We start from the raw sequence: 25385 nt of genomic DNA, 5'->3' as shown, positions 1-25385 counted from the left end.
AATCGAGAAGGGTGAGGGCGTGTGTATGGGCACGGACAAAGGAGTGTGCTGGGGTGAGTGCTAGACGACAGTGTAGAGCTAGATGGCGCGGTCAACGATATTGGTGAGGAAGAAGGAGGGAGATGAAAGTTTCAGAGATATTTTGGATATAAAAAAAAATGATAATAGAATATAAACGAAACCCTAACGAAACATTGACGGTGGGGGCCAAAATGAATATTTTTTAATTTTTAAGGAAGCAAAATACAGATTTTTGAATAATATAAAAGAAAGTAAAAAATTAAATATTAAGATAAGAGTTATCTGTAATTTAGTCAAAAATTAAGCTGGAATTTGATATAGCGTTTTGTCCTATAGCATCACTGATCTTACACTTCACGAGGTCATTTTTGTGGTCCACGGATGAGGTGGTGCAATCCACTAGAAAACGTTCTCCATAGTGGCGGGGTTAGCGTTCCCGACCCTCCCCCCTCCCCCGCTCCCTTTCTTTATATGGATCCGGAGATCCGGAGCTCTTCGTTTCGCTCATCGTCGCCCTCGCCACGCCTCGGATCCCCTTAGATTCGCCCCACTCCAACCTCGCCCTCGTCGATCTCTTCTCCAGGTATTGCTTCGATCTCCCCGCGCCCTCCGCTTCGATCTCTCTTCCGTTCTCTCCTGCTCATTTCGTCGAATAGGTGGTGCTCGACCCCGAATTCGTCCGATTGCTCGATCTCGCTTGGGAGAGGGATCGATCTGGCATGATCCCATCTCCGGCTCTCGATCTGGTAATGCGGAGCTCGTGGAGTGCGAGATCTGTGATCGGATCTGATTTATTCGAAATTTGATCTCGGTTTGATGAATTTGAGTAGATCTAGCGATTTTGAAATGAATGCATGTGATTAGCCACTATTTGAGCATGATTTCATGTTTACAAATACTAGACGGACTGTCTTATTGGCTTATGATCTCCATTTGAGCTCCGAATCTAGCATTTCATGCTTGTAATTATGTAACTGGTATTGCGATTCATGTTTGTAAGGTTTGATCGGACGTTATTGAGGCGATTATTTAGCAGTCGCTGATGCAATTTCTATTTTACAGTGTGTGCAACATGCTTGGCTTTTGCATAATGCATATATATTCTCATATTGATAGTCCTTATAATAGCAAGACGATGTTGGCATCTGGAAACTGTGCTAGCTAATAGAGGAATGGTACTTAAAGGAGTGGATCAATTGGTGTTGGCAATGGGAAGCGATTGTCATTAGATTTAGATATGACAGTTGTCTTAATGTTTCGGCTCTTTCCTTCATTTATTTTGAATGTTCAGTTCATTGCTCTCTAACACTTTCCCTTTAAATATTGTTTTCTTGTCAGTTTCGGTTAGCTCTATACAACGATAGGATCATTCTTCATTTTTCGTTGCTTGTAAATGCTGCATGATACGTCACATCTCGACTCTTTTCTATTATCAACGGGAATATCTTCATATTGCCTTCTTTTGATTCCTAATCATTGTGTCCTTCTCATTATGTGTCTAACTGTAAGCTTGTTACTATGAATCTATGATGTCTTAATCTTTAGTGTAAAACTCAAGCAACAGAGTTATTGTTCATGCCGTAAATGTTACTAGTTTGCAATTTTAAAGTAATCCTACTTTTGTACCTTTATAGATTTCCCTTCATCTGAAGATCCAACAAAGTGACATGTTTAAGTTCCTTGAAGTGGCATATCTGATTGGACATTTCTTTGCAGGTCTCCTTTATTGTCTGCATAAACAATGGCTACAGGGCAGCTTTTCTCTCGAAACACTCAAGCATTGTTCTACAATTATAAGCAACTACCTATTCAGAGAATGCTCGACTTTGACTTTCTCTGTGGTGCGTACAATTTCTTTAGTTCCCATGAACTATGTTAGTTTAATATAATAAACAGCTCGCGCTTTATGTTCTAATTATCAATGTTTTTGTTCTCATTTCTATTTACATTTAGGGAGAGAAACACCTTCTGTTGCTGGAATCATCAATCCTGGTTCTGAGGGGTTTCAAAAACTCTTTTTTGGGCAGGAAGAAATTGCCATTCCAGTTCATTCAGCGTAAGTGCAGCATATTATATTAGTCTTCCCAGAAAGGCATTGTGTATTGCCAATAAAACTCACTTCTCAAACCCTGTTAAAAGCTGGCAGCAATTTGGGTTCATAATAGTTGGCATTGCTACCCATGCTGATAACTAACTGTTTTATATGAAGTCCTAAATCTCATAGGCGCAACAACGTGGCTGAACGTTTGGCGTGCATAATCCATAATAAGAGAGAAAATTGTGGTTTTCTCAAAACCATTCTATATCAAGTAATTTTAAAACATAAAAACAATGGAATGTATTGTGGTCATAATGTTCACCATGCTATTATGGAATGTGTTAAATATCTCCAATCTGTGATATACATCATTTCTCTAATGAGTCAAACGTGCAACTTATTCTTTAGAACAGTCATTTAAGTTATGTACTCCATTATTAACATGTTTCATTTATGCTTACTTAAGTTATCTTCTTTGTGAATTTACTGTAGCATTGAAGCTGCTTGCAGTGCACATCCAACTGCTGATGTTTTCATCAATTTTGCATCGTTTCGGAGGTTGGTGAATATTTTCATGCGTGACTGATATAATGTAATCTTTCTTCTCTAAAAAACGCAATGGCCATCATGTTTGCTTTGTGTACAGTGCTGCTGCCTCTTCTATGGCCGCTTTGAAGCAGCCAACGATCAGAGTAGTAGCTATTATAGCTGAAGGTGTTCCTGAATCAGACACAAAACAGTTGATTGCTTATGCACGGGCTAATAACAAGGTAAGAATCACAGCAAACTGAAGAATTGTTATGCATTTCCAAGTTCATGCATGGTAGTTACGAAAGTGCTGGTTTCAGTTCAAGGAAAAGATTGAATTCGACATTTGACGCAAAAGACATCAAATTCTCTGTTCATTACTGATGCTTATGTACTAAAGGGCAACATTATGCAAGATGATATGGTTAACTTAAATTAACTTTATATAGTTCTTCTGTCAGAATTTAGGTACTTTTGGCTGCTTTCGATTGAATAATTTTGTATGTTAAATATGTCTTTAATCTTTTTTGCTTTCTCTGATGTTGCTTGTAGGTTATTATTGGACCTGCCACTGTTGGGGGCATTCAAGCTGGAGCCTTTAAGATTGGTGACACTGCTGGAACAATTGACAATATAATCAGTTGCAAACTTTATAGACCAGGATCTGTTGGATTTGTGTCGAAATCGGTATGCTCTTACTGATAGTAAAATCCCTAGGTTGAGTTAAAGTTCAAATTTCACAGAACATTTATTGTGAATTATGATCATTATATGGGTTTTATAAAATCATTATTGAGGTATGAGAACTTTAATTTATGATTACAGGGAGGCATGTCAAATGAGCTTTACAACACAATTGCACGTGTGACAGATGGAATCTATGAAGGTATTGAATGCATGTGGCTAAAGTTTAAAGATGCTTTTAGAGATGTAGGGATAATTTAACATGGACTTTTTCAGGCATTGCAATTGGAGGAGATGTTTTTCCGGGCTCAACTCTTTCAGACCATGTTCTGCGCTTTAATAATATACCCCAGGTAACTTGGAGTGACGTGAACCCAGTTTCTCAGATGGGTCTTGTATATAAGTAATTATTTTTTGTGAAAATAAATCCTTTCTGTGCTGAAGGAAAAGCATCAAATCCTTAATTTTGTTCAAGAGGATTGCATGTCCTCCTTTGAAATGCTGTGCAGAAAATTAGTATGGAATTCAAACCTCACTTACAACTTATAACAAAGCAGTAAACAGAAAACCAGTATTATCTACTTCTGCTTCATACAATATGAAAATGTTAATTTGAATCACGAGGCTGTGTTCCCTAATAGATTGTTCTGATCAATACTGTTTCTGGATCTTAGGTCAAGATGATGGTCGTACTGGGAGAACTGGGTGGGAGGGATGAGTACTCCCTAGTTGAGGCCTTAAAAGAAGGAAAGGTCCATAAACCAGTTGTTGCTTGGGTTAGTGGGACCTGCGCACGGCTCTTCAAATCAGAAGTGCAGTTTGGTCATGCTGTGAGTTATAATAGACCACCAACCTTGATGAGTTTGGACAGGGATCCTCTTGTCAATTATTCCTTTCTAAGTCCTGTTCTGGTTTCCTAAATTAGGGTGCCAAGAGTGGTGGTGAGATGGAATCAGCTCAAGCTAAAAATGAGGCTTTAAGGGAAGCTGGAGCAGTTGTTCCCACTTCGTATGAAGCTTTAGAGGCTGCGATCAAAGAGACTTTTGAGAAACTAGTAAGTAGCTAGCTGGTCTGTCCTTCTTGTGCTTTAACATGCTGATGGTACAAACCTATCTGTTTCAATGAGCATGCCTGGTGGGGATTGACATCCTACTTGGTTTCTTTATACTATTCATTATAACTCATCATTTGACTATTCACATATATTGTGTAATTGCTTCGTTAAGGCTGAGGAAGGAAAGATTACTCCTGTACCTGAAGTAACACCACCTCAAATTCCTGAGGATCTTAAAACCGCAATTAAAAGCGGGAAGGTCCGAGCTCCAACACATATTATCTCCACCATATCTGATGACAGAGGTTTGATTGATGTTTCTCTTGACCTTCTATATGTTTTAATAGTTTGTATTTCTATCCAGAATTTCTTAGGGCTTTAAACAAGGTGAGGTTCTCTAAGGCTCCCTTCTTTTGCAGGTGAGGAACCATGTTATGCTGGTGTTCCCATGTCTACAATAATAGAACGGGGTTATGGTGTTGGTGATGTTATTTCTCTTTTGTGGTTCAAACGTAGCCTTCCCCGTTATTGCACGCAATTCATTGAGGTTGGTCAGAGGCTTGATTTGATAGCTCTCCTTCTCCCACTTTTTCTTTTCTCTAAGATAGTTATGTCTATTCATTAGCTGAAATTAGATTATGTGTGAATAAATCTTCTCAGCAACATATTTTCTTCATAAGTAGCTTTCCGTTTGAGCTTACAACTCCTATATAATTATCAGATTTGCATTATGCTGTGTGCTGATCATGGTCCTTGCGTCTCGGGTGCTCATAATTCTATCGTCACAGCAAGAGCTGGAAAGGACCTAGTTTCCAGCCTGGTGTCAGGTATATCCCTGAGTAGAGGTTTATAAGAATGATGCTATATTTTTCTCTTTTAAGTTTTTAAAAAACAATATATATGAATTATGCAAGTAGTGAAAGTATTGAAACTGAATGGAATATAGGATTGCTTACAATTGGTCCTCGATTTGGCGGTGCAATTGATGATGCTGCCCGATACTTCAAGGATGCCTATGACAGAGTAAGTTACCGAAATTATTAGCACCCTTGCTTTTACAATTGGTTTTTCTCTATAGCTAATACGGTAATGTATTTGCAATTCACTCTTCAGGGTCTCACTCCTTATGAGTTCGTCGAAGGTATGAAAAAGAAGGGCATCCGTGTACCAGGAATTGGGCACAGGTATATTAAATCTTATCTGTTTCTGTGATTTAATCCAGAATTTATGTCCTGATTACTTCAGTGATGCGAAAACCATTAGCATATTAATCGAATGAATTATTTTTGTGCTTGGAGCAACTTCTTTACGACATAATTGTCAACTTGGTTTTTTGATCTTGTAGGATTAAGAGTAGAGACAACAGAGATAAAAGAGTGCAGCTTCTACAGCAATATGCACACACTCATTTCCCTTCAGTAAAGTACATGGAGTATGCTGTTAAAGTCGAGACCTACACTCTCTCAAAGGCAAACAACTTGGTTTTGAATGTTGATGGTGCAATTGGCTCACTCTTCTTAGATCTTCTTGCTGGAAGCGGGATGTTCACCAAGCAAGAGATCGATGAGATTGTTGAGATTGGATACCTGAATGGGCTCTTTGTTCTTGCACGTTCCATTGGACTGATCGGGTAACTCCAATTTTGCTCTTCTCAATAATCACAAGAATTATGGACTTTTTTTAAAATTCCTTCTTTTTTATTTTGCCTTTTTTTTTTTTTTTTTTCCCTCCCTGATTCTATGATAATTGACATATTTGATACTGATGAATTTATGAAAACAACAGGCACACTTTTGACCAGAAGAGACTAAAACAGCCGCTCTACCGTCATCCATGGGAAGATGTTCTCTACACAAAATAAATTGGCTTCCTCTGCGCAATTCTGTGCCACACCGTTATCTAACCGTTCTATTTTGTTCCCTGCATTGCTCTTTCATTCTTCTTCGGGCTTCAAAATTACATAGTTTCCGACCTCTCTTTTAGTTCCGTGGGATCGATGTGCTCATTAATATTTCATGTATGTCTTGATTTAAAATTCAATTCGTATTCCAAACACTGCGAGTAGTTGTTTAGAATCTGCAAAATGATGTTACCAAAAATTTTGAATTTGATTTTCATTTGTTATGGACTGTTACTGTCCTTTTAGTACTATGAGCTTCTAATCCAGCCAGTGACTGGCATCACTGGGAAAAAAAAAAAAAAAAAAACCTGTCGTACCTAAATAATAACGTAAAGTGTATCACTGCGACTTAAAGTATCAAAAAACTCTGCATAGCTGGTAAGATACCAACATATTTGATTAGGTTAAATTACGGAAAATTTTTCTGTCAAAATTTATTTTTTCACTTTTCTCTCTGTCATTTAAAAACCTACACTTTGTCTTTTTGTAAAATAAAAAATATTAACAGGAATACGGTGTGAACTATGATGACAAAATGACCATTTTGCTTCTCACTATTTTGCCTCTCATCATGTTTACAGGAGAGAAAGCTGAGGGCATTTTTGACATAAAAAAAATATAATAATATTGTATAAACAGAATCCTAACGGATTACTAGTGGCAGGGAGCGAAGTGAATATTTTTCATTTTATAAGGGGACAAACTATAGGTTTTTAAATGACAGAAAAAAATTAAAAATCGGATTTTGATAGGAAAATTTTATGTAATTTAGCCATTTGATTAAGTTAGCGGTGAGAAAGTAAGATACATCATGATCTGTAAATAAAGTTATGAGGCCCAGCAGGCTTCTTAGTAGACAACAATGCCTTCCAATGCTGCGATTCTAGTTCAAATATTAATGGCAGGTTCATGCGAATGACAACAATGCTCAAGCTTTGTGCTGCGAGTCTGTGTTCGGTTGCAATTGGAGCCATCCGCCGCCGTTGATGTACGACATGTCGATGAGCTTATTCAGCTCAGAGGAACTCAGAGTCTTCTTCCACTTGACCCTTCCTGTAGTGTTTGATCCTGGTCCGGAGCAACCCGATTCGACAAATGTTATGTACTTCCTGAAATATACGTAGATACGCATAGTCAATGTATGTTACATATACTTATACCCACAAAATGCATTGCATACATACAGAAGGGGTTTAGGGGGCTGGCGTGGTTTGGTTGTTAATTGACTTACTCTTTACCCTTGTAGTTCCAAGCATCCCACCCTAGAGGAGCAACAATATTGGACATGTTGGTGTCATAGAAGATGACCCTTGCATAGTTTCTCCATGCCCTACCCAGATAAGTCTCTACAGTTCCATTCACCGTGCATGACTTGAACACAAACCCGCTCTGGTCCACGTCGCTCGACCGCCCTTGAGCCGTCACGTATGCTGGGCTTATTGGGGCATTCACTGTCGTAATCGTGCATCTCTGCATGAAAATTATAGCAACCAGTGACTGAGTTAGGATCAAATTGCGATGCGAAAAACGTTTGCGGGACTACTAAACATTTTACTCTGAATTGTATATCTATTTTAGAAGAACATCGATCAGTAGGTACCTGATACATCGATTGCGCCTGCCCAAAGATGAAGTCTAATGCGCCTTCGATGTAGCAATCCTCGTAGTAATGTCGCCCCCACGCATCGCACAACGTATCTTGGATACCGATGAAACTGCACCTATAGAATGAAGAACTATCTCCTGCTATCAGAGCCGCCACTGCTTGCGACATGGTCGAACCGCCATTGTACGTATTCTAACAACACAATTCAAAAAACATAAATTTTTTTCCCCTACCATAGTAGATGATTTAAGGCTTTCTTCAATAAGCCAGGGTCCAACACTACTAATTCAAAAAACATAAATCTTTTCCCCCTTCCACAGTAGAAAATCAAATATTTGCCCAAAACTACTGAATCGGTAAAAGAAATCAACTACATCAATGAAAGTGCTTCTCTTTTTTACAATGGAAATTTGATCAAAATCCAAGGTTGGATTCGGTTTAATAATTTGGGCATATTGGGCAAGTGCCTTTTATTTTCTCTTGTATTGTGTAGAAACTTTGATTTTATAGGAAGCTCAAATTATGGACATACACAGCTCACAAGAGACGCGACAAATGTGAACGCATGAATATGCAAGTATTATACGTGCATTATAAATATCGCAAAAGTAACGATTATTCGCAAAAAAAAAAAAAAGAAGAGTACCTTAAAAGAGATATCTCTGGCCACAAAATTGGTAGCGTACGAGGAGAATGTGGCACTACTAACGGTCGTATGATTTGACTTGTCATTGTTGTAATCTCCCCACTTTATCAAAGTTTTGTGTGCCCCCTCCCCCTCCAATAAGATAAATCCTTTATACTGCGTTATTAGCACTTTTTCTCTGCATAATGATATTAACATCCACACCTAAATATACGATTGCTCACACAAAATATTTCTCTAAATCATGAATCAAAAGAGAACTACGTATACATTTTGTTCGGATGGAGAGAATATAGAGAGACTTAATTGAATAGTGAAAAATAAGAGCATATTACTTGTAAACTCCAGCTGCCACGTGAATCCGAATCCACTGATCATTATTATCAGGGATCGAGTTAATAGCTTCTTGGATCCTTCTAAAATCACCCTTTCCAGTGCGATTAACGAATATGCTCTTCACGACATTTCCTGAACCGTTGAGAGTGCGAGAAGAGGCCGCAATAAAAATTGAAGCAAATAGGAGTAGAAACTTCATGTTAATTGAAAAAACAAAAGAACAAAGAACACCAAATACTCCCCCTTTGTTTTTTGTAAGTTACATTAGGAAAAAAAAAAAGTAGGAACAATAATATATACAAATACAAATAGATACAGTGTTGGAAAGGATTTAATGTTTATATGGAATTTAATAGAGAAAGTATGCTTACAAAAGAAATCTATTAGCAAACCTTCTATAGTGTTGTTTCCTTTTTTAGCATTTTTCTTTTTGACTTCCACAATTGAAAATTTTGCCATGTGGAGTTACAATTTATAAATGCGTGCATGATCAAATGAAGAAACAAAAAAATGTGGACATTTTCATTATATTTAATTAATTTATTATTTATTTATTTATTTTGTATATGGTTGGATATGCAGGTGTGATTATTAAGGCATGCATGATTAATGATTTAATTAGTTCGATTTTGTATCTTACTTCATTTGTGGGCTCTTACTACTACTACTACTAATTTATTTACTATCGAAGCTCTTTTCATGGCTTGTTTTCATTTGATCGATTTGTAAATTTTTTTTTCACATGGATTATTATCTGGACCCTCTATTTATGTTTTATCAGATAAAAGAAATTTCCTTGCAAAAATTGAAAGTGGGGTTAAAATGTGAAGTGGTTCATCCAACATGAGGGACCTAAAGATCCATCAAAATAAAGAGCAATTTTCAATTTTCTTTTGTCTATCAATTTGTAAAATAATTTTTATATTTTACTTTTCAGTCTCTTTAGGATTAAAATTACTATTTTATATTTAAATTCATATTTTATACGAATTGTTCGGGACTAAAATGCAGTTAAATACGAATGGAAAAAAAAAAAACCTAAATTATTTAACTGCAAATAGCAGGGAGTGGATTGCTATTACGGGATAAGGCAGGGACTATCCATACATTGTACCCTGAACAAAATCGGCCCAATACAGTAACCGGGCCGAGCCCGTTGTTTCATCAGTTGCCCAATTATGGCCCGTCAATTTGGATTGGGCTTAATCTCTCTCTTTCTATATTTATAAATACATTTTGGGCCTTTTTGGGCCGAGACCTCCTAGGCCCGGCCTATGATTTGGTCGGGTCTAATCGCACCGTCCACTTATTCCGCTCTGCTAACGCCTTCGACTTCCTCGCTCGCGCGGCGTCCTCCTCTCCCCGGCGACGCCGCGATCTGAAGAAGCTTCGCTCTTCCTCGGCCATGGCGGTAGCCCTCGTCTAAACCCTAAACCCTAGCCTAGGGTTTCCTCCCCCTCTACCCTCTCTCTCTCCTTCTCTCCCTTCGATCCTCGATAGATTCAGAATGGGCTCGTCTCCTCGCTTACCAATCGTCGTCTTCTTCGTCTTCCTTTGCACTCTCCTCTCGGGGGCTCACTCGGCGCGCCAAGCTTTTCGGCGAGACCCCGGGCACCCGCAGTGGCACCACGGCGCGTTCCACGACGTCCAGGATAGCGTCCGCGCCGATGTGCGCCGCATGCTCCACACGCGCGCCGAGGTACTTACTCTCTCTTCGTCGATTCGATCTTTCGGTGAGATCCGAAGTTGCGAGTTCCATTTATGAGTCTATGGAATCGGAATTAGGTTTTGAATCCTTGTTTTTATTAATTACAGTGCCGAATCCGCAGATCAATAGTTATTTGGTGTTTGGTAATTACAGTGGAGATGTTATAGTGATTGCTGTAAACAGAATTATAGAGGATTTAGTTTGTAAGCTTTATGCAGTTAAGTTACTGGTGTATTAAACAATGAAGAAAAGTGATACTGTATGCTGGGGTAAAAGGGGCCTAAGCTCATGGACTATAATAATGGAGCGAGCTATTAGGAGAGTGATCTTATGTTTGGGAATATTCAATTTTAAAAAAATATATAACTTTTTTGAGTTTCTTTTTTTTTTTTTTCTTGCTAGCATTTCTGGAAGCTGCTGATAATATGCTTCATCTGAAGTCAGTTGAGTTACTTTATTCGGGAAACTGCTATTTTGCTGTCATTGCTTAATTTTAAGAGGTTTTTCCTTAAGGATTTTGTCATGCCACTTCATGTGATTTCTCCCTTGTTTTTCTTGCTTATTTTGTTGGATATTTCTCAACATATAGGTTTCTATTGCAGGTTCCTTTTCAGGTTCCGCTTGAGGTTAATATTGTTCTTGTTGGTTTTAATGGTGATGGAGGATATAGATACTCGCTGGATGCACGGAAGCTTGAAGATTTTATGAAAACTAGTTTCCCAACCCATCGCCCCTCATGCCTTGAGACTGGGGAGCCTATTGATATCGAACATCATATTATATACAATGCAATACCTGTGAGTTCCATTGCCTTTCTTTGGGCCTCAAAGCATTAGTTTGTATGGCTTCATTTCGGTAAACAGTAGGTTAGCATATACCTGCCGTTATAGTTTGGTGTTTGCAGTTGGAATTTTTGTATGGTGTGTATTTTTTTTGTCCCTCTTTATGGTAATTTATCTATTCAGAGTTGATCTTTCATTTCTATTGTTGGTAAATTTGAACTGAATAAGCTAATGTGGCATTCAAGCCCCCCAAAATCACAGATAGGGGATTGGTGTAGTTTACTAAATGCTATTCTCTAGAAATGATACCAACTATTCTATTACATGGGTTGAAGAAGGCAAAAACCGGGTAGTGATATGCAAATTTGTTCAGGAATTTTTTTTTGCAATTCAATTGTGACAATTAGCAAGCTGTTATATAGTTACGACTTTGTTTCACGAGGTTTTATCTAAAATGGTTTGCACGTTACATGCTTTCTGAGTAGTGATATTGCCATCATCTCATTTTTCGTTTTATTTTTCTGATACTTCCCCGTTGCCATTCTAAAGAAACCTATTTCTTTTGTTTTCATAGGCTGGGCAGCCTGAATTGATATCCCTTGAAAAGGCTCTGAAGGATGCAATGGTTCCAGCAGGGACTGCCAGAGAGGTAACCATTTACCTGAATGATGCATGCTGTTTACTTCTTTAACTCTAATACTTTCTCACCTGCGACTTCTAAATTGCTGAACTTTTTTTACCCTTTTCAGAGTGAATATGGCAGGGAATTTCCTCTTTTCGAGGTAGATGCAACTGTAGTGGAACCAATATTCCAAAAGTTGTACTCATTTATATTTGACATGGAAAGTGGTTATTCTGCTACTGAAATGGACAGACCAGTGCCTTCTGCAATATTTGTTGTGAATTTTGACAAGGTATAGTAACAGTACTTTTAAGTGCTGCATTACTTAATGCCTACATTACAGATATAATGATAATACTACTGGGCATTCATGTGAAAAACTTGGTCAATTTGGAAGAGCTTTTGTCATTTTTTTTGATGATCTCCCTGTATTTCTTTAGATATATTACATATGTACTTTTTTTACATTGCATATTTTGAATTGTCATATATATATCGTTTGAGAACTCATTTTGTACATGTATACACCTGTACTTACCAAATACCCCCTTTTAAAAAACGTATATTGATGCAAAGCCAATTTCCCTTTGTAAATTCCCTAACATAAGATAGGAAACTGCACTTTCGAGGAAATGTACGAAAGTTCATATTTCACAGGATGCAGAAAATTGATGATATTGCAAGGATATATAGATATAAAGTCTCCATCTCTTCTACTTCTGCTTTTGGTGACAACCCAGGTCAGAATGGATCCTAGGAATAAGGAAACTGATCTTGACAGTTTGATGTATGGGAGAATTGGTGGGCTAACAGAGGAACAACTGAAGAGACAGGAAGGAGATTATATCTACCGTTATCGGTACAATGGTGGAGGAGCATCTCAGGTTTGGTTAAGTTCTGGAAGGTACATCTTTGGTAAATGTTCTATGTAATCTATTGTGTCTTTGCCTTGATTTTTGACTTGATTAAGAAGCGATTGGATGGATTTTAGATGCTTGTGCCTACTTAATATTTTCTGTAATTGGAAATTCTGATGCCTTATTATCTTTTCTTCATGGTTAAATACCTAAACTAGAATCTCTTGAATCTTGTGAAATAGTTTCTCAATTAAGATTTGCAAACTGTAGTTAATCATCATTTACATGTGACTTCCTATTTTTATAACCTTTAAACCATCTACTTCTGTTTTTACATTGTATTTTTGATATAATCCTATGCCAACTCTAATCTTCACTCTTGTTCTGCTGCAGATTTGTTGTAATTGATCTTTCAGCAGGTCCTTGTACTTATGGGAAAATAGAGACTGAAGAAGGAAGTGTTAGTTACAGAACACTGCCTCGGTTATCAAATATAATCTTCCCGAGAGGTTCAGGTGCTGCAAGTCTTAGTTCAACACATGATCTTTTTATGGGCCAACTCGGAGCTTTGATTTCGACTACTATTGAACACGTTATAGCCCCAGATGTGCGGTATTGATACTAAACTCTCATGCTTTCTATTATGGTCAAATTTTTTATTTTTGGTACCAATGTACCATCCTTACCATAACTGTAGCGCTTTCTAAAATTGGTGCCTGAACTTTGAGAATTTTGATGTTACTATCTAACCTTACATTATATTTGATTTAAGTACCTCACCATCAGCAAACACTTTTTTGAAACTTTCTAAACAGAATATCCAAATATCTAACTGAATATTTTGTCACTATACGGACTATTACATAGGAGACCGTTAAGTTGTAAAAATAAATGGAAATAAGATCCACATTTTTGAACAAAGGATTAACGATGGCCTCCAAGGAGTCAAAAAGATATATGCGTACTCTAATCTTTGTGGTTGATAATTGTAGCTGGATAACCAGCATTAGATAGTTGTAGCTGGGTATTTCTCCTGTGGTTATATCACAAACTACAAGTGCAGTGCTGGACAAACAAGTACTAGAAGTTTAGGTAGCTATTGTCATAATTCATTACAAACAAAAGAAAATGAAATAGAAAGATCTGGAAGGTCTTTGTAGTTTGTAGGTCTTTGTAGTTTGTACCCTAATCTCTAACATATATGTCCATTCCTACTTATGTGCCTCTTCTTCTTTTTCTGATAGTTATCTTTAAGTCCATTTTTTTCATTACTCTTCACTAATAAGTCTGAGTCTGTACATTTTGTTCTGAACCAGGTTTGAAACTGTTGATTTGACAACAAGGTTGCTTATACCTATTATTGTGCTGCAAAACCACAATAGATACAACATCCTTCAAGCTGGCCACAACTATAGCATTGACATCCAAACAATTGAGAGAGAGGTGAGCAAAATCTTCTATTCAATTCAGAATATATTTCCTCTCATGCTGAATGCAGCTCCAACAAACTATCCTTCAAGGGACAAGTTATCTCCTGGGCCTGGTTTATTCATGTCAGCCAAGGAACAAGTAACTCACCATTGCAATCAAATACAGAGACCTTGTGTTCAGATTGTAAATAGCCGGATTTGATTCATCTAAGAGTTCTATACAAAAAAAGTTACAAGCTTTGGAAACCTATTACCTAGGCATCAGTTGGACCCAAGAATCAGTAATGTTTAAATGGCTATTGTTTGTTATATGATAGTTGCTTGGTAGTTATTTACTTCATGACTTTTAGGTTATCGATCACATCCAATAGTTTAAAATTTGACTTTCAGAACTCTAGGTTTAAGTCTTGGTGACCAGTCCATGATGGACCAAATCTGGGCAATAATCTCTCCCTTGAAGGGGGAAACAGATGAAGTTTTAGAAACTAATTCAGTTGTGTAATATAATGATGGCTTGATACAGTTACTTTCCTGCTTCTAATTTCTGCATTTGGTGGCCATTTTTCACATTTTTTTAGGTGAAGAAGATGGTCCACGCTGGGCAGGAGGTTATGATAGTTGGGGGTTCACATGCATTGCATCGGCATGAGAAGTTGGCCATTGCTGTTGCGAAAGCTATGCGAGGTCATTCTCTTCAAGAGACTAAAAAAGATGGGCGCTTTCATGTCCATACCAGAACATACCTGGATGGAGCCATCCTTAAAGAGGTTGGCTTTTTATTTGAATCTTATCTGCTCCTTAAGATACATTACATATATGCTTTTATCATTTTTGCCTTTTTCTCTTTCTTACTGTTGGTTAGGTTTGGATAGATTCAATATTAGGGTTTTCCTTTTTAGTTATTACAGGAACAAATTGACCCAAGTTTTATTCATTGTAGATTAAAATATTCACTTGTTGACATATGCATATTTATTTTGTTGCATTTGCGTAGGCTATATGTTTTCAAAATCTGGCATTAATATATAAAGTTGATAAATTTGGACTGTGAAATCACTAGTAACTAAAAGAAAAGCTCATTTGTCATGTTCTTAGTTCAAATTACAGATAATTTTGTTTTTACCATATTTCATTGGATCAAGGCATTCATTTTTTGTAAACTGAAGGCAATTTAATTGTTTTGAAGATTCCTCCCGGCTATTCCATATTAGTTCAGTGATATAGTTCATGCTGTAGCAATCCTTGGAGAGTTATTTGATTTGATTATGCAACAACTACTTATGTTCGTGTTGTAGTCTCATTCAAGTTGTTCAAAAATATTCTGATCTGGTGACCACCTTTTTTGTCTTTTTTTTTAAAAAAAATTGTTCTACAGGAGATGGAGCGTTCTGCTGATGTGCTTGCTGCTGGTTTACTAGAAGTTGCTGATCCATCTCTCTCAAGTAAATTTTTTCTTCGTCAGGTCTGCATACTTGCTAGTGGGGATCTATTCACTTATATGTTTCTCATTATTCGTATCTTTCTTTTTTTTTATCTAACTTGTGATAGTTTTACCCGCCTCTAAGGAGCATGCTATCTCTCATTCTTGCTTCTTACAATTTTTTTATCTTTTCCCCTGTTAACTCCAGCACTGGATGGATGAATCAGATGATTCACAAGATTCTATTATCAAGAACAGACCTATATGGGAATCTTACATGCCTAAATCTGACAGAGATAAGAAACGTAGTGGAAAAAAGAAACAGGGGAACCTATATAGAACCTACGGAACCCGAGTTATTCCCGTGTAACCATTCCATCTCTCTCTCTCTCTCTCTCTCTCTCTCTCTCTCTCAAGTTAATGCATTTCTATGCATCTCTTTTTAATTGTTCTTTAATCTTAAGTATGTTATGCTTAACACGGAAGACTTGTATTTGTCCGTATTCATCTTCCTCAAAAAATATTTCAATCTATTTGCTCCGTCCAACAAAGTTGACCTTTTTTTTAGAGGTAGCGTATCTTCTTTGGTACGAAAATAATAGGAGGAACTTTTTTGAGATTTGCTAATATAACTTAATTGTAATGAACTTCAGAGTAATTGCCCATAAACCCTGATCAAAACCATACTTTGTTAATTTTGGTTTTGCTAACTTGTGTTCTTTTTATTATTTTGACAGCTTTGTGTTATCATTAGCTGATGTTGATTCTGATCTTCTTATGGAAGATGAGAGTCTTGTTTGGACAAGCAAAGATGTTGTGATCATCCTTCAGCATGGAAATGAAAAGATACCTCTGAGGTATGTTGAGAATGATTTTCACTCTATGCACTGTTGCTTTTAAAGAACTAATGCAGATCAGTCAAACCAAAGCCTTCACTGTTGCTACTTACATTTTCTCCTTTCTTTTTTTTTGAAAAAATTATGATAAACTGAAGAACTTTATGATTTATTTTTGCACCAACGAACCACCCCCCGCTCCCCCCCCCCAAAAACCTCTTTTTTGAAGGATACATTTAGATAAGTAAATAATAACCGGAGTCTGTAAGTTTGTACGAGTACATTCAATTGGATAGAATTTGTGATCTTTTTTATGTGAAAAAATGTAAGTTGTACTAATTGGTCCCTATTTTTTACATTTTCTTCATTGTATTGATCGAGCTCACTAGTTATTATCAAAAGAGAAACTCTAGGATCATACCCATATAGGATCCTTTCCTGTTCATACTGCAATTTGACTGGACCTTTTTCCACCTGTTGTTTCAGTTATGTGTCGGAAACAGCTAAACAATATGCCTTTCCATCAATAGCACAGCGTCACATTATGGCAGGATTAGCCTCAGCAGTGGGAGGGCTGAGTGCTCCTTACGAAAGAGCATCACATATTCATGAGAGGCCAATTGTGAATTGGCTTTGGGCTGCAGGATGTCATCCATTTGGGCCATTCTCAAATTCCTCCCAGATCAGTCAAATGCTTCAGGATGTTGCTCTGGTAAGGCTTCCAGCATCAGTGTCATATGATTTGGCTTGGCTAATCTGAAGAATTCAACGTGCTTGGCATAGTTTTTTTTTTTTTTTTTTTTTTNTTTTTCTTTTTCTTTTTCTTTTTCTTTTATTTTTATTTTTATTTTTATTTTTATTTATTTATTTTTTTTACTTTGACTGTTCTGCTCTTGTAGCTGAGAATAATCCCGCTTTACTGTAGCCTCTTTCCTCAAGAGTTCTAGTGATTTTTTTTTCTGTTTTGTTAAATAACAAATTCAAAGAAAAAGGAAAATGCTAACCTATATATATTCCAATAGGAGTGTATTCTTGCCCCCAACCTATCTAGATGGTGATTGAGATGACATGTGAGAAAATAATGCTCTAAATAAAGTGCTTCACCTGGTGTAGGCTGCAAAATGAAAAATGCTGCCCCTATATCTTATTATAAGTAGGGTGTATATCATGCGGCTAAACTATTCAATTTCAAGGTTTCGAAATATTTTTAAAAGTTTCTAGTACTAAAAAATAGGTTGATAATACTAGCAAAAATAAGGGTCTTTGGATGGGTTTGATGTACGATTTATTTCTTATAAGCAATTACGCTGCAAAATATATTTTGGGAGTAGGGTGGAGGTGGGGTTGTTGCATGGTTGTGTGGTATGATGCTACAGCTGGGACCTGGGAGCATATGCTTGGGTTGGAGGAAGTCACACCTATATGCTTGGATTGGAGGAAGTCAGGTGTGAGAAAGATCGAAGAAGGAAGTCAGGTGTGAGAAATGTATCTTCGCACCGAGTGATAAATTTTAACGGCAATTGTTTATATACCTCGAAATGTTTTCGACTTTCTGATTTACCATTCTTAAAAGACTAATATTAAAAATAGTCATTTAACGTTTCAAGTTATTTCAAATATATCTTTAGAGTTAAATTCTCTTGGTAAACTATTAGCAACAGCAGTTATTTCTGTGAAATTACTATTTTGCCCTTTCAAATACATCCTTCCACAATCGCCAACTTTTTTTATTTGCCCTTAAGTTAGGAACAAAGGAAATATTTTGATTCTTTGTCTTTTCAAATGTTTCTTTCTACCATCACCAAGTTTTCTTGTTTACTCTTAAGTTATAACAGCAAACGAGCTATTTTGATTTTTTTTTTTAAACTCTGATAGGCATTTAATTCACATTTAACTCAAGATAACTTAACAGGTGGTAACTGCTGGGATATTTTTGAATAAAGGAGGAACATGTGAAGGGTATATTTGAAATAAAAAAAAGTAGGTATAAAGCAAATATTTTTAAAGTTTTGAGGGTATATAGGCAGTTATCCTTAATTTTTATTGTTTGTTTTGACGTAAGTGTAAACATGTATGGTAAGTCACATAATATTTCACTTTGACTATTTCTATTTTTGACTTCACCTATATGAAAGCAAAATTAATTTCCTCAGCTCTTAACATATCTGGCAAATTACAAAATATTATCCATTTAGAATTATTTAAGTAAAATATGCATCTAAATATTTATAAAATATTAAGATTTTGTGATTTATGATAAAACAAATACTAGCAACGCCAAAAATACGTATGATAGTAAATGCTTCAGAAAAATAAACAATAGAGGTGGTAAAATCTTATTTTCAAAATAATTAATAACTTTTGTACAAACAACTAAAGAAAAAAGTTGACTTTAAATTAAATAAACTCAAACTTCATTGGATTCTATCAGTACATTAGTTTTGTCAGTCCAAATGTCCCCTAAAGTCTTATTTGGAAACTTTGTAAAAATGAGCTATTTGGTAAACCCAGTTTTTCTTTTTGTAAAAGTGGGGTATTTTGACTGGTGTTGCATTTTTTTTTTTTTTTTTTTTTTTCTGTAAATGATTGGTCCTGCTCGGAAAGAACTGCATGCTTCATAGTGCACTCTACTTGCTGGCTTTTTCCTTCTGTAGAGAAGCACGATTTATGCACGAGTGGATTCTGCTCTCAGGAAGATACGGGATACTTCAGAGGTATAATTTTTTGTGAATCAAACTGCATTATGATTTAATCTGCTCATTTTACACCAAATAGTAGTTTATCTGTGATCTGTACAGGCTGTCCAGTCTTTTGCTGCAGAGCACCTAAAAACCCCTTTAGGCGAGCCTGTGAAAGGCAAGAGAAACAAGACGAAGACCGAGCTTTGGATAGAGAAATTTTACAAAAAGAAAACCAACTTACCGGAGCCTTTCCCACACGAGCTTGTCGAACGCCTGGAACAGTACTTAGACGTGAGTACAATTTCCATTATGACTCCTGTAATTTATCGGACGATTTTACATATGCACCCTTGCAAAATCTGTATTTTCATAGATGCCTTTCAAAAGCTTGTTTCTTATGTATATACTTATCAAATTGCCCCTTTTTAAAAGCTTTTTCTGGTATGGAAACCAACACTCACCCTTGAATGACTCCCTAACTGTAGACAAGGGCATTTTGTAGTAAACTTGCCATTCCGATGGTATGCGAAATTAGGAATTTTACAGGGATATTTGTATAATAGTAATATTGCAGGAATATATAAAAAAGTTCTACTGCCAATGTCAGAGATATATATAAGTTGAATCTGAGAATTATTGTTCTGCATCATTTCAGAAACTCGAGGAGCAGCTCGTTGATCTATCATCGTTGTTGTATGATCACCGGCTAGAGGATGCCCATCAAAATAGCTCTGACATACTTCAAAGCACTGTATTTACCCAACAGTAAGTTTTACTTCATCAGTCTTCAAGGTGTATTAGGAAAGTGGATTCTTTCATGTGGTGGTTGTTTTTAATCTATATAATTTCTTACTTTAGCAGCGCAGAATAGTGCATTTGGTTTTATTTAGCAAAGAATGAGGGGGAAAAGAAAATGCTAAATTGCATAAATGTCCCCCATAAAATATCACGATGTTCACTTTAGACACACAAAGAAAGAAAACAATTACTAAGTTTGCCCCTTTATACTACAAGTTTTCATCATGTTACCTCCCTTCAGTGTTATATAACTATGCTTGTTGGTCAATGGATGACTTGTAGGGTTTACCATNTCATCGTTGTTGTATGATCACCGGCTAGAGGATGCCCATCAAAATAGCTCTGACATACTTCAAAGCACTGTATTTACCCAACAGTAAGTTTTATTTCATCAATTTTCAAGGTCTATTGGGAAAGTGGATTCTTTCGAGTGGATGTTGTTTTTGATCTATATAACTTTTTACTTTAGCAGCGCAAAATAGTGCATTTGGTTTTATTTAGGGAAAGAAAATGCTAAATTGCATAAATGTCCCCCATAAAATATCACGATGTTCACTTGTTACCTCCCTTCAGTGTTATATAACTATGCTTGTTGGTCAATGGATGACTTGTAGGGTTTACTATTTCAGAACAGCAATATTTAGAGACCATGTTTATAAGGGGTTCCATTCATTTTAGACGACAAGCGAAAGTTCATTTTATTTATTATGTTTTCCACTCGTTTCTTTCAGTTTTCCAGTTAATTTTTTGGCTAATTACGTTTTTTAACTCTTTTTTTTTTTTTTTTTTTTTGGGTAAAAATCAGGTATGTGGAGCGTGTATTGGCCGCCGAGAAGGATAAGATGAAATGCTGCAGCATAGAATATAGTCATCCCGCACAATCCTCCCAGGCTTTTGTCTACGGGGGAATCCTTCTCGCCGGGTTCCTCGTATACTCTCTTGTTATTTTCTTTTCTTCACCCGTCCGCTGATTTAGATAATGCCTCCCTAATGAAAGGGCTTTTTGCAATTGGTTCTTCGTACAACAACAAGTGATGTGATCAGAGAACGCGCTTGTGTAGAAACATTACTCTGATAGGTCTTACACTATGATAGGAATACTATTCCCCAGTATCGTAGTAGTGTAAGCTGTAATTTAGGGGAGAAGCATTCAAAAGTATGGGGGTAAAGCAGAGCCATAATTCTATACTATAACTTTCCTCTTATATTAATGTGGAAAAGAGATTACACTCAACTTAAGACATCATGAGGATAACTTTATAATAAGATTGTCAACCATTGAATGAACAGAATGTGATTTTAAAGACTAATATTCTCGCGGCAGGATGGTATATGCATTTTAGCCATAATTCTGGCAAATAAACAGCAATTTTGGTTTTTTTCTTTTTATTGTTTGTGTTTAAATGTGAGGAGCTTGGTTTTGTTTCTGATAGTTAGTTTTAAAAAACCGTTATTTATAATATTTTCTTTTATTTCTTATCTTGCACTGGTCTGGTACCGTCCGTTTTTTTTTTTTTTTTTTTTTTTTTCCGCTTAATAGGTTCGGATAGGCTTTAGTGCTTTACCAATAACTTTGGATTGCACCGCATCATGCGACTCGAGTCTCTTCGAAGTTCGAACTCGTCGGATCAAATCGGAAATTCATACAAAGTCGTGCTCCCGATCATGGCATTTACGTAATTTCTCCGAAATTTTTATTCATTTAATTAATTATTCTCTTATTTGTATTTTGAGATTTGTTTTCTAGGTTGATTAGTAAAAAAAAAATGGTCCGATGTTGGCACGGAATCTTTGAGACGTGATTTATTATTTTTCTGATGAAAAATATAAGCATATATATTTCTGAGGACCCAATCAAATTTTTTTAAAAAAAACCAAATCTAATTTATTTTATTTTCTCAAATTTTTGTATTGGAAATTTTCTTTTTAGGATAATATTGAATGGTACTTGGATGATGAAATGCACTGGACTCTTGAGCATTTTATTGCAAATATTGATGGAAAAGCATTTGCCTAAAAAGCATTGTCTGACTAATTCTCTCTTCTTTTTGGTTAAATGCACGAGAAATACATCAAATTTCGCCCATTGATATGTAGGTTTTTAAATTTTTAAAAAATTTATATTTATTATTCAATGCTAAAATTTTATAATTAATTATCTTGACTAGTATTAGTCAAATAGTTTAAAAAATAGTAAAGGACGCACCTTTCGTTCGGATGGACATGAATTTTGCTTAGCGATGTTTCAGAATTGCGGTTTTTTGTTGAGGTATGATATGAATGTATGGTTATTTTAATGGTTGTGGTTGTGGTTTTATCTCCGCAAATAACTCATTTACATTGAGATCTGGATTGAAAAAAAAATGAAGGTGATTTACATTAAAAAAACGAGGTTTAAATTATTAAAAATTAGAGAAAACTTTAGGTATCCTCTTGTGGTTTAGTGTTTTTCCACTTTTGTGGTTTAAGGTGTATCACTTGAGTATTCTGTGATTTTTTTTTTTTTTCATCAGTATTTTTGTTAATACTCCGTTAAAATATATAGAAAAAAACTTCAGATATTCCTACTATAGTTTATTGAATATTCACTTTAGTAACTTATGGTTTACGAAATTTTTGCTTTAGTACTTTATAATTTTAATTTTTTTTAACAAAGGAAGTAACTAAAAGAGAAAAATAAAATCACATAATATTAAAATGATGTACTTTAAATTATAAAATATTAAAATAAAAAATATATATTGGACTCCAGGAATGATATTTGAAATTTTTCCTAAAAATAAATATGCATTTCTTAGTTGCATCAAGCTCTGATTATCCAGTAAGTTTAAATGCAATTCTTTTGCAAACTATTAGGCATACTGCCTTGCCTTTTGAAGTTAAAAAAAGATATTCTTTTTCTTACTAAAATTATCAAAATTAACAATTAGTTGGATAATTTATTTAGTTTATGTGATTTCGTTATGAAATTGGTTGACTAAGTTGATTCATAATACTATCTATACATCCAAAATTGAATGTCCATCTTACGCCTTCACCTTGATGTTAATATAGAAAGAATTTTACAAATAAGTGGATAAGGTGGAAAATTTGCATCTCCAATGGGGCGTACAGAGAGCAATTTTTAATTCGTTAGAGCAATGTTATCAGCAGAATTTAACACTAGGTTAAAAATTTCCAACTTCATTTCATAATAGCAGTAAAATATACAAATTAAAATTGATGCAAAGAGTAATAATAACTGGTATAGGATCCGTGCTTCGCGACGGGCATATAATATTTCAACCAATTCAAATATATAATTATTAAAAATAAAAAAATATTAAAAGTGTAAGAAAAAATTATAAAATAGTCTTATATACATTAAAAAAATAATTTGTTAATTAATTTTTTTTTAACTTTTAATATTTATAGGGTTGAATTATTTTAATATTTTTATTTAAAATTTTACTAAAATTTATAGATGGTCATTCTGTAAATAAATTTTTTTAATTAAAAAACTAAAGTTGAAGAACTGATTTCAAATTAATGATTAGATAAGAGAGAGAAAGAGAGAAATAGAGAGAGAAAGAGAGAAAGAAAGAGAGAAAGAGAGAGAGAGGGGAAGAGAGAGAAAGAGAGGGTAGAGAGAGGGAGAGGAGCAGCGCCAGATGCACTACAACAGAATTAGGTTATAGGGACACATGTTTGGGACACTTTTGAGTAAGTGTCCCATTTATGCTAAAACTTAAAAAAATATTTACTAATGCCTAAATATAAAACCCAATCCAACCAAAAATAAAAGATTACTCTACTCAACCCACCACACCCAATTCATTTGGCCCGATTACAAACANCACAGCGGCGGCGGGCGGGCACGCGGGCGCGCTGCGGCTGCTTCTTCTTCTTCTTCATAGTGTAATGGTGCACCATTACACCATTAATGGTGTAATTTCATGGTGTAATGGTGCACCATTATACCATTAATGGTGTAATTACACTATTACACCGGTTTAATGGTGTAATTACACCATTAATGGTGTAATGGTTACACCATTAATGGTGAAATTACACCATTACACCATTAGTGGTGTAATGGTGTAATTACACCATTAACGGTGCACGCGGCCCGCGGAGCGGAGCTGCGGGTGGAGCTCCGCCGGGCGCAGCACGAGGAGGGAGATGACGACGACGGCGGCGGCAGGGTCTGCTGCTGCTGCTGGAAGAGGATGCGGGCGGCGGCGGCGGCGGCGTCGTTAGAGGAGCGAGGGGAGGGGAGGGCGAGGCCGGCGGAGACGGAGGCGAGGGAGGGGTTGACGGCGTGGAGCTCGTCGGGCTTGTGGGCGAAGAAGCAGACGCGGCGGGCGCAGCCGGTCTCGTTCTTGCAGAGGCGGGTGCGGTACTGGGCTGGGTGGAGCCAGGACTCGAACAGCCGGTCACTAGGAGGGAAGAAGAAGAAGAAGAAGAAGAAAAGAAGAGGGGAAAAAAAAAAGGTGCTCCAGCAGGAGGAAGAAGAAGAAGAAAAAGAAAAAGAGAAGAAAAAATTGCTCCGCCTGGCCTTCGCTTTTTTTTTTCCGGCGGAAAAAAAAAAGAACGAGAGAACGAAAAGAAGAGAGAAAGAGGAAAGAGAAAAGTAATAAGGGTATTTTGGTCAGTTTGCTGAAAAAGCGGACCGAATTTGCAAAAACGAAAAATGTGGCCCGATTTTGCAAAAGCCCAAAATAAGTGAATTTTTTATGCAAATTGGCCAAATTTATATATGGTCATTCTGTAAATAATTTTTTTTAATTAAAAAACTAAAGTTGCAGAACTGATTTTAAATTAATGATTAGATAAGAGAGAGAAAGAGAGAAATAGAGAGAGAGGAAGAGAGAGAAAGAGAGAAAGAAAGAGAGAAAGTGAGAGAGAGGAAGAGAGAAAAAGAGAGGGTAGAGAGAGGGAGAGGAGTAGCGCCAGATGGGGGAGGGAAGAGAGAGAGAGAGAGAGAGAGAGAGAGAGCTGTAGAAGAATAGGGAAGAGAGAGAGAGCCAGTTGTAGAAAAGTGTGAAAGCCCAAGATTTCCAAACATATAAACATGCATTTTGATTTTTCAAAAATTTATATTTTTATCTCTCAATGTTTCAAATTAATGCACTTAACCCTCTTCTGCCAGACTTTTTTTTATTGTTTCATCTATTTCATATAATTTATACCAAAAAATTCTTTTAAAATAATAAAAATATATTAAAACATTATATATATATATATTTATATATTTATTTATTTATTTATTTTCTAGAGCAAGTATATAAGAATAATTTGACTATTTCTTTTTTCCAATTAGCGGCATAATTTTTAAAAATATTTTTAAAATTTTAAGAAAATAAAATATAAAATTTTAAAAGTCAGTGGATATTTATAAATTCTTTTTTAATATTTTAGCCATTATTATTATTTATAAGTTTCAAGATTTAGGGGCA

At 35.9% G+C, this 25385-nt stretch overlaps 3 protein-coding genes across 4 annotated transcripts; 2 read left to right on the top strand and 1 right to left on the bottom strand.

The window, feature by feature from the left end:
- Positions 456–6454, top strand: LOC109708439 (ATP-citrate synthase beta chain protein 1). The gene is made up of 17 exons (XM_020230184.1): positions 456–604; positions 1738–1862; positions 1975–2077; positions 2552–2617; positions 2706–2829; positions 3140–3274; positions 3413–3473; positions 3548–3624; positions 3946–4101; positions 4197–4325; positions 4498–4630; positions 4745–4872; positions 5047–5152; positions 5272–5348; positions 5439–5509; positions 5671–5955; positions 6111–6454. The coding sequence occupies exons 2-17, from the start codon at positions 1763–1765 to the stop codon at positions 6184–6186; spliced, it is 1827 nt and encodes a 608-aa protein (XP_020085773.1). The 5' UTR covers positions 456–604; positions 1738–1762; the 3' UTR covers positions 6187–6454.
- LOC109708440 (probable pectinesterase 29) lies at positions 6491–9975 on the bottom strand. The gene is made up of 5 exons (XM_020230185.1): positions 8813–9975; positions 8478–8655; positions 7826–8023; positions 7457–7695; positions 6491–7334 (listed from the first exon to the last, which is right to left on the bottom strand). Exons 1-5 carry the CDS (start codon positions 9010–9012, stop codon positions 7154–7156), a joined length of 996 nt encoding a protein of 331 aa, XP_020085774.1. The 5' UTR covers positions 9013–9975; the 3' UTR covers positions 6491–7153.
- On the top strand, positions 10161–21236 carry LOC109708438. 2 transcript variants are annotated; one of them, XM_020230183.1, is made up of 17 exons: positions 10161–10512; positions 11124–11318; positions 11878–11952; positions 12053–12217; positions 12666–12829; positions 13176–13394; positions 14099–14225; positions 14791–14979; positions 15588–15674; positions 15841–15998; positions 16370–16489; positions 16955–17180; positions 19123–19182; positions 19267–19440; positions 19805–19861; positions 20271–20323; positions 20753–21236. In XM_020230183.1, exons 1-17 carry the CDS (start codon positions 10321–10323, stop codon positions 20916–20918), a joined length of 2427 nt encoding a protein of 808 aa, XP_020085772.1. In that variant the 5' UTR covers positions 10161–10320; the 3' UTR covers positions 20919–21236. The 2 variants fall into 2 exon arrangements, with proteins under 2 accessions (XP_020085772.1, XP_020085771.1); XM_020230182.1 differs by lacking the exon at positions 20271–20323 and having other exon boundaries at positions 10162–10512; positions 19805–19914.

The sequence above is a fragment of the Ananas comosus genome, linkage group 4, assembly GCF_001540865.1.
Source record: "Ananas comosus cultivar F153 linkage group 4, ASM154086v1, whole genome shotgun sequence".
Taxonomy (NCBI): Eukaryota; Viridiplantae; Streptophyta; class Magnoliopsida; order Poales; family Bromeliaceae; genus Ananas; species Ananas comosus.
Note: the sequence above shows the minus strand (reverse complement) of the source record. Positions and strands in the feature narration are given on the sequence as shown.

What these genes read in the sequence shown, in the direction of transcription:
- LOC109708439 (XM_020230184.1), top strand. Translation starts at nt 1,763, where the DNA reads ATGGCTACAGGGCAGCTTTTCTCTCGAAACACTCAAGCATTGTTCTAC. An exon ending in ATGCACGGGCTAATAACAAG is followed by an intron (nt 2,830 to 3,139) that starts GTAAGAATCACA and finishes TGTTGCTTGTAG; the next exon opens with GTTATTATTGGACCTGCCAC. An exon ending in GCTTTAATAATATACCCCAG is followed by an intron (nt 3,625 to 3,945) that starts GTAACTTGGAGT and finishes TCTGGATCTTAG; the next exon opens with GTCAAGATGATGGTCGTACT.
- LOC109708440 (XM_020230185.1), bottom strand. Translation starts at nt 9,012, where the DNA reads ATGAAGTTTCTACTCCTATTTGCTTCAATTTTTATTGCGGCCTCTTCT. An exon ending in GTGGCAGCTGGAGTTTACAA is followed by an intron (nt 8,656 to 8,812) that starts GTAATATGCTCT and finishes ATCATTATGCAG; the next exon opens with AGAAAAAGTGCTAATAACGC. An exon ending in CCAGAGATATCTCTTTTAAG is followed by an intron (nt 8,024 to 8,477) that starts GTACTCTTCTTT and finishes TTGTGTTGTTAG; the next exon opens with AATACGTACAATGGCGGTTC.
- LOC109708438 (XM_020230183.1), top strand. Translation starts at nt 10,321, where the DNA reads ATGGGCTCGTCTCCTCGCTTACCAATCGTCGTCTTCTTCGTCTTCCTT. An exon ending in CAGCAGGGACTGCCAGAGAG is followed by an intron (nt 11,953 to 12,052) that starts GTAACCATTTAC and finishes TACCCTTTTCAG; the next exon opens with AGTGAATATGGCAGGGAATT. An exon ending in TTGTTGTGAATTTTGACAAG is followed by an intron (nt 12,218 to 12,665) that starts GTATAGTAACAG and finishes GTGACAACCCAG; the next exon opens with GTCAGAATGGATCCTAGGAA.